The sequence below is a fragment of the Condylura cristata genome, unplaced genomic scaffold, assembly GCF_000260355.1.
Source record: "Condylura cristata isolate star-nosed mole 26May11 unplaced genomic scaffold, ConCri1.0 scaffold00011, whole genome shotgun sequence".
NCBI lineage: Eukaryota > Metazoa > Chordata > Mammalia > Eulipotyphla > Talpidae > Condylura > Condylura cristata.
Window position 1 is genome coordinate 46,395,485 of NW_004567112.1, and position 8,427 is coordinate 46,403,911.

The window sequence follows — 8,427 nt, forward strand, 5'->3', positions numbered from 1 at the left end:
ACTATATAATAACTTACACAGAGCAGACCATGTGCTAACACACATACCCTGTACTAAATTTCTAGTAAGACTTGCTCCAAAAGATAATTTCTTTGCACTATGGTAACAAAAACTGAAGATCCTTCAGGATTCTAATTTTGTGGTTTTGGTTTTGGCTTGGTTTTTTTTCCCCCAGAACTTGTATTTACTCCAGAAGCTTTACTTTTCCTTTTTAGGTCAGCTTATCCAGTAGCATACAGCTGCCCAATAAAGATTTCCCTTCTCCTTACTGGGAATTTTAATAACACATTTGGGAGACATAAAATAGACACCAAGATGTCTATGAGTATGTTTATTCCTCGAAGACCAAGAGGCAATGTCAGCTGCCTGGGAGGATGGAGAATGTAAGAGAAGCCCAACCTGGTGCCACCTTCCCGGGCTGCTGGAAAGATGGTAGAAATTGCTGTGGCAGGGAGCTCACAATGTTTGGGAACCTGGTTTTCTCCAAATTGAATAAGTGTAGAATGGCTGTTTTAATGTTCCTCTTGTAAACTGATCAAATACCAGTGTGGAGATCATCCTTGGGTAAAGATACCTATTCATGTGGTGATTCCTTCCTGTGGCTGCAAGGCTGTTGAAGAATAACATAGTTTGAGGTCCCTCAAGCAGAAATTTCTCCTCATCAGTACTCCATATTTGTTCAAAAGTGAAAGCTACTATTCCTTACATTTATACTTGGACATGTTCAAATGTGACAGGATTTCTGAATCCCAGAAAGAAGTCAGGTCCAGCAAGGCTTTGCTACTCTGTGCTGCAGTGGGTGCTCAGTGCTCATGCCTTTTTATTCCTTTCTACTGTTAAGCCAAATTTGTTTTGTAGGCAGTTTGCATCCAGTCCATGGAAATATGTATCTTTAAGCTTTAAGGCATGCAGATGTTTAAAATAGATGACAAACTATTCTGATTTTATGCATGTTTCAATTATAAAGCATTGATGACATAAATCTTAGGAGATTAGGAAAGGTTTGAGTTGCAAATAACAATTTAAATTTAGTCACTGAAACATGGTTATATCTATAATTCTTAGATGAATTTCTACACAGTTGTGACGAAAAGACCCTGGTCCTCTCTGTTGTGTGATGCAGCTGTCACCAGGCCTCCATACTGAGCTAGAACTTTATGGATTCTTTAGCCCCTACCCCTGGGTATAGAGTTTGCCAAGCAATGGAGCAGTGTGACAGCAGTCAAGTATTTTACACACATCTCCTATAGAGCATCATTCACTAAACATTCAGGAGATATGATCTCCTAAGCATTTTCATAGGAGCACTCTAAATAACAACCAAAATGCAGGCAACTCTCACCATAGCCTGTCTCCTCTTAGGTATTTTAATGAGATGTCTGCACAAGGATTAAGACCTCGCACTGTGTCCAGCCCGATTCCTTACACACCTTCTCCAAGCTCAAGCAGGCCCATATCACCCGGTGAGTACATGTTCTCAGCTGTTTCCCACACTGATATTTGGTATGTTTAATACCTATTCCAGAATATGCTCCCTTTGCATAGAAATACCTTACATACCCAGAGAACCATGTGGTGGTTTGGGGTTTTTTTGTGTTTTTCTTTTTTGTTTGTTTTTTCAGAAACATCAAAAACAAATCAATATCAAAACTGAATCTTACCTTGAAAATTTTAAACATCCATAAGTGTGACAGCTACTGTCTTCTGTCTTAACTTAAAAGGAACAACTCCAAAAGACCTCTTTAAAGACCATTTTGACTATGATTGTAAATGCTAATGGGGTGACAAAATCCCTGACTAGATTAAGATACATCATAGCATATCCTCCATGGTTTCCTACAGGCTCTTTGATGTTCCATGTCATTGCTGTCCTCTGAATAATCACTGTAGGCATCATTTTGTCTTGTTGAAGTGGAAGCAGCAGCTAAACTCACCACCTGTGCAGGAACAGCAGGGCAGGGAGTGTCTTTTCCAAAGCCTGTGTTCTCACAAACTTGAGCTGCCTCATTCTGTTGCCAGTGATTAAAGAGGGCGGCCAAGCCCTACTAGACCGACCATACAAGAAGAAACTAGCTTAGCTTCTGCTCCAGACTTTACTCCTCAGAAACCTTTGCCTCAGAGGCACATATGTCTTCAATCCACCTCGACTATTCTGGCTGGGGTCTTTCACTCAGTACCAACACAACAAGGGGCTCTCAGGTCAGGAGGACAAGAAATTGATCCAGAGAGGGAGAATGAAGCAGGGGAGTACAGTGGAGTAGAGATAGGCAAATGGAGTTGAGGGAGGGAAGAAAAGGTAGCAGGCTAGTGTCTTTTGACCCAAGTGACAAGACTGATTTTCTTACTGGTGAACAAGAAAATTGGGGGGGAAATATGTGAGAGGTAAGAGTGGGAAGCAGTTTTACACCAGAATTAGTGAGGCATTGCTTGGAAGTGTGGCAGCAATGAAGATTTAGTGGTTTTGGAGAGCACACCAGCTTCATGTTGGGTGACGTCTTGCTTTGTCTGTTACAATAATTGAAAATGAGGGATGGGGCCCTCCCTAGTGGCATAGTGGGTTGGCGCTACACTGTGAAGCCAAGCCAAGCTGTGGCTGCTTCAGTGAAAGTTTGACCCCCATCCCCGAGATGATCCACATGGCGCAGCAGACCTCTCCTGTCTTGCCTGTTGCTCCCCTCAGCAGTGTACTTTGTCAGTCTGCTTGTTCTGCACCCCACTGTTTCTGATGAATCCTCTCACCACCTCTGCACCTCTGGTCTGTACCCCATTTCTGTATGCATAAATAAATAAAAACTTAAAAAAAATGAGGGATGGCCTTCAGGTTGATGAAGGAGAAATAACTGCAGGTTCTCACAGGTAAAAGACGGGGTAGAAAATGTCTTGGTTTTCTTGAATTTAGGGTCCAAATCCAAACTACCCTACTGTGATTTTTATTTTTTTAAGGCGTAATCAAAACTTGGCAGTGTGTGTCCACTTTGGCCTTCATGTTCTCTGGCATCTGGCAGGGTACAAATAGGGGATTGTGGATCAGTGGCATGATCATTATCCCTTTTTCTTCCCTAAAGGATATTCTTGATTCTTCTCTGAATGGCTTTTTCTAGCTGCTTTTCAGTTTTTTCCAAATAGCACTTGGATTTCATTACCATGACAAAGGTCACCTTTGCCTAGTAAGGTTTTTTGTTTTTGTTTTTTAAGATTTTTTTTTTTTTTTAATGCATACAGACCTGGGGTACAGGCCAGAGGTGCAGGGGCGATGAGAAGAGTCACCAGAGACAGAGTGGCGTACAGCAGAACAGGCAAATCTACTAAGTACACTGCTGAGGGAAGCAGTGGTCAGGTCAGGAAAGGTCTGCTGCACCATGTGGACCACCTCCAGGGTGGGGATGTACTCATGCTGAAGTGGCTTTAGTGTCTTAGTGCTGTCTTTTAATCCATCACGCCACCAGGCAGGGCCTGCCTTCTGAGTTATTGATATAAAAGGAAAGCAGAGGTTAGGAAGAAATAGTTGATGGGGATACTGATTCATATGGAGTCAACTTTGTTTTATTTATTTAGATTTAATTCCTAATTTCAGATTAGTGTTCTGGTCATTGTTGATAAAAATGGTTAAACAAAAGTCAGACCTTAGTTGGGAATGTTAAATTGTAACCGGTATTCTGCAGCACTATCTTTCTCCATTTATATACTTTTGACTGTCTTGCCTGTTGACCCCCTCAGCAGTGTACTTTGCCAATCTGCTTGTTCTGCTCCCCACTCTGTTTCTGATGAATAGCGGGACCTATTGCAAGTATTGGGTTTATGGTATAGACAACTCTGTGGCTTTCCCTTAAATGCCTAGGTTTTTTTCCCTTTCTTTGCATTTCAGTTATATAATATCAAAGTTGATTTTTTTATCTCTTATTTGACAGCAGAATTGCACATGGTCCATTGCAGTCTGACACATTATACATAGGCAGAATTCTAAATGTTGAGATTTTTTTTTTTTTTTTTTGAGAAAAAATGGTGTTCTCAGTGTTAAGAACTTCTAATCACTTCCATAGTGGAATTATGCTGGTTATGTAGGTTTCATTTCCATTTTACACATTTTGGCTCGTCTACCTCCATTACCACATTTGATTAACATTGTCAGTCTTCAATTTTTATCAATTTGTTGAATTATTTTGAGTCCTCGTTCACAATTTGATTGAGAGATACAGTTTCTAGAATTTATGCAAAATAGTATGCCTGATTATATGTCGACTTCTGTGGATGATATGAGAGTATTACTTTGCAACAAGTATGTTTCAGGTTCTCTTATTTTACACAGCCTAAGAAAAGGACATTTCCAATTAGCTTATTTTGATGTGCCTAAATCAGGGATAGGGAATAATGAATTTGAAAGGGTCCATGCCTCGCTAGCAGTAAGTATGCTAACCACTCATATATTCATTTTTAATTCCATTCTGCAATGAGAGAAACCAGAATTCCATGGAGAAATGAATGTTGATCTGAGTCAGGGATTATACAGGATAACCCTGGAAAATCTGGTCATGCCTGCAAATAAGGAAATGTCCCCAAACCAAAATGACCAGGATAATGTAAAAGGGAGAGAGGAACTATCAGAAAGAATTTTCAAAGGCCTAATTGGAACAATTATCAACAAAATAACTGCTGTAACATTAGCTTGTAACCCAAATAAAACAAATGACTAGATAAAGGAGAAAAAATAAATTTCACATACTCAAGAATTTCAAATAATGTGTATAGACACTCCACCCTAAAGGAAGTAGAAATAATTCCCCTTCAAGTATGGACTGAACACAGGGACTTCCTTCTACAGAATACAGTATGGAAAAGAACAATTTTACAATGGAAAAATCTGACAAACACTGCCTCATCCAGATGATCAAGGCCAACTGTGATGGTGGCAGACCATGTTAGTAGTAAATATACTTATATCAAGGGCCTCCCTGGTGGCCTGCAGGTTAAGTCTCAGCACTGTATGACCACTATGACATGAGTTTGATCCCCAACCAGAGTTGACCCACATGGTGTAACAGACTTCTCCTGTCTCAATCATTGCTCCCCTCAGCAGTGTATTTCAGTAGATTTGCCTGTTCTGCTCCCTACTCTGTCTCTGGTGAATCCTCTGTTACCCCACCCCACATCTCTCACCTACACGTCAGTTCTTCTATGCAATAATTAAATAAATATTTAAGAAAGAAAGAAAAAAAGAATGACATTTTGCTTCATTGGTTTTCTCCAAAAACCTATAATCCCAGTGTAACCATTTGGAGAACAGACATATTCCAGTTAAGAGACATGTCTACAAAATATTTGATCATTTCACTTTAAAACTGACAAAGTCATCAAAAATGAGGAAAATTGTCACAGTCAATAGGTGCCTAAAAAGACCTATCAACTAAATATCATGCCTCCTAAATGAGACCCTAGAATAGTTAGATATTAGGTAAAACTGGGAATTTAGATAATGTGTAGACCTGAATTAGTAATATATCAATAATGCTTTTAGCTGTGAATAATGTTTTAGCTATATTAAGATGTTAATGGGGGAAGCTGAGTATAGAGGATGGATACAGGAACTCTACTCTTTTTTGCCAGTTTTCTGTAACCTTAAAATAGTTAATTTTTGATGAAGCCACTGAAGGAGATGAGGTAATGTAGTCATAAAAGTTAAAGGGAGATCCTGAAGCAACTCATAATTAAGGAGGTCACGTACTGGAGATAAACCTAGCAAAGGAGACTGGAAAGTTGCTGCCAATGAAGTGTAAGGAAAATTGGTCCATGATGTCACTGAAGTTGAGACAGCTTTTCAACAAGGGGGTGATCAGCTGTCAAACATTGCTCCAAAGTTAAGTAAAATGAGGAGTAGAAGATGGTGATTATGGGGCCATTCCTGGTGGCACAGTGCTGCACTGCAAAGCTAAGCCAAGCCATGGCCACTTCAGTGCGAGTTTGATCCCACTCTCTCTGGTGAATTCTCTCACCACCAGCCTATACCCCATTTTCGTATATATAAATCAAATCTTTAAAAAAAAAAAGATGGTGATTATGTTGCTGACCTCAGCAAGAGCAGTCTTGATGGAATGATGGAAACAGAGCCCAATCAGAGTTAATGAGAAAATAGCATCTTTGGTGTGTGAATTTTCTTGTACTATTTGTGTAATTAATTCTAAAGGGAAAAAAGTTTTGCTTTTGTTTGGATCTTCACTTTCTTTTATAATTTTTATTTTTTTAATTTTCTAGGTTTTTTTTTTTCAATTGAAGGAACATTGGTTTATATCACTGTATCATTATTCAGAGTATGTCACCATACCATACCCACCACCAACACATTCTAGTTGGACTCCTTCCATACTTTTATTGCTCTCCACCCTCCATCTTTCTCTCTGCCAACTTCAGTCTGAAATGAGATTCCTAGGATTTGTTATTGACTTAGTTTTGTCGAATCCTTGATTTTGTTTCTCTGTATTCCACATGTCAGAGGATTTTTCCTTCTGACTTTTTTCATTCAGCATTATCCTCCCACCAACCCCAGTTTCCATTCATGTTGTCAGAAATAGCAAGAATTCATCTTTTTTTTTTTTTTTAAGATGAGTAATATTTCTTTGGGTTGATATACCCCATCTTCATCTACTCCTTAATCTACTCATATGACCTTGACACTTGGATTGTATCCATTACTTTGCTATGGTAAGTAGCGCTTCAGTAAACATAGGAGAGTATATCCCTTCACATTAGTGTTTTTGCATTCTTTGAGTAGATACATAGCAGTGGAATTGCTGGCTCACAAGGTAGATCTAGTTTTAATATATAAAGATAACCTCCATACTCTTTTCCATGCGGACTGGCTGAACCAGTCTACATTCTGACCAGCAGTATATGTGGGTTTCTGTTTTCCACATCCGAGCCAGCACATATTTCTAGTCTTTATAAGATGGGCAGTTCACAAAGGTGTGAGGTGGTGTCTCATTGTGATTTTGATATGCATTTCTCTGATAAGTAGTGATGAGCATTTTTTCATGTGACTGTTGATCTTTTTTAGAGAAGTGTCTGTTTTTAGCTCTTCTGTCCATTTTATTTTTTTTTTGAGTGGGTTTTTCTTTTTGCTAAGTTGTATTAGTTACTTGTAGATCTTAGGTATCAGCCACTTGTTAGATGTATCATTTTTAAATATTTTTTCCCCTTTTACTATAGTATCTTTTTTTCATATTAGTGATAGTTTCTTTCAATGTCAGATGCTTTAGTTTGATACAGCTCATTTATTTTGAATTTACTCATGGCTTGTTAGAGCTGTATCCACCAAGAATTCACTGCAGCCAATGTTACAGTATTTTTGCATATATTTTCTCCTATATTTAGGGTGTTAGGTCATACATCCAAGTCTTTAATCCATTTTGACTTAATTTTTGTATATGGTGTGAGAGAATGGTCTAGTTTCTTTCCTTTCCTGTGACTATATAGTTTTTCCCAACATCATTTGCTGACGAGAATCTTCTTTCTAATGTGTATTCTTGAATTCTTTTCTTAGATTAATATCCATATCAGTGTGAATTTACTTCTGGGCTTTCAATTCTATTCTGTGGTCTATGTGTCTGACTTTATTCCAGTACCATACAGTGTTATTTATTAGAATTTCATAGTGTCATTTGAAGTCTGGGAATGAACTGTTTTTTTTTCTGTCAGAATTACCTTGGCTTTTCAGCATCTTTCATGGCTCTATATGAATCTCAGTAATATACTATTTCTTTGAAAAATGCCATTGAAACTTTGATAAGGATTATATTAAATCTGTGTCTTGCTTTAGGTAAGATGACCATTTTAACTGTGAACTTTTCCCATCCATGAGCAGGCAGTATCTTACCCATTTTGTTGTGTCTTCTGTTTCTTTTAACAATGTCAAATAGTTTTCATTGTATGGATCCTTTATCCCCTTTATAATTACTCCCAGCTTTTTAATTCTTTTTGATGTAATTTGTAATTGGGGTTGATCTCTTGATTTCTTTCACTTCTAGCTCATTTGCACCTAGGAACACAACTGGGTTTTTTTCCTTGCAAATTGATTTTGTAATCTACTACTTTACTAATTTATTATTTCATGTAGTTTGCTAGTGAAATCTTTAAGTTTTCTGCATAAATTACCTTGTCATCGGTAAATAGTAATGGTTCTACTTATTTTCCAATTTTCCAATTCCTTCTGTAACTGTCTCTTGTCTAATTGTTCCAGCTAGAACTTCCAATGCTCTCTTGACTAGTAGTGGTGAAAAATGGACATCCTTGTTTTATACTAGATCTTAGAAGAAAAGTTTTCAATTTTTCGCCATTGAGATCAATATTAGCTATGGATTTGTAATGTATAGACTTTTCTTCCTTCCTTCCTCCCTCCCTCCCTGCCTCCCTCCTTCCCTGCCTCCCTCCTCCTTCCTT

At 38.2% G+C, this 8,427-nt stretch overlaps 1 protein-coding gene across 1 annotated transcript in view; it reads left to right on the plus strand.

Annotated features, from left to right (window-relative positions):
- CCDC6 (coiled-coil domain containing 6) overlaps positions 1–8,427 on the plus strand; it is a 102,431-nt gene that overhangs the window by 82,315 nt on the left and 11,689 nt on the right. Inside the window, exon 7 of the mRNA XM_004680872.1 lies at positions 1,363–1,463. Within this exon, the coding sequence (XP_004680929.1) occupies positions 1,363–1,463 (101 nt within the window). The remainder of the gene's footprint in view (positions 1–1,362; positions 1,464–8,427) is intronic.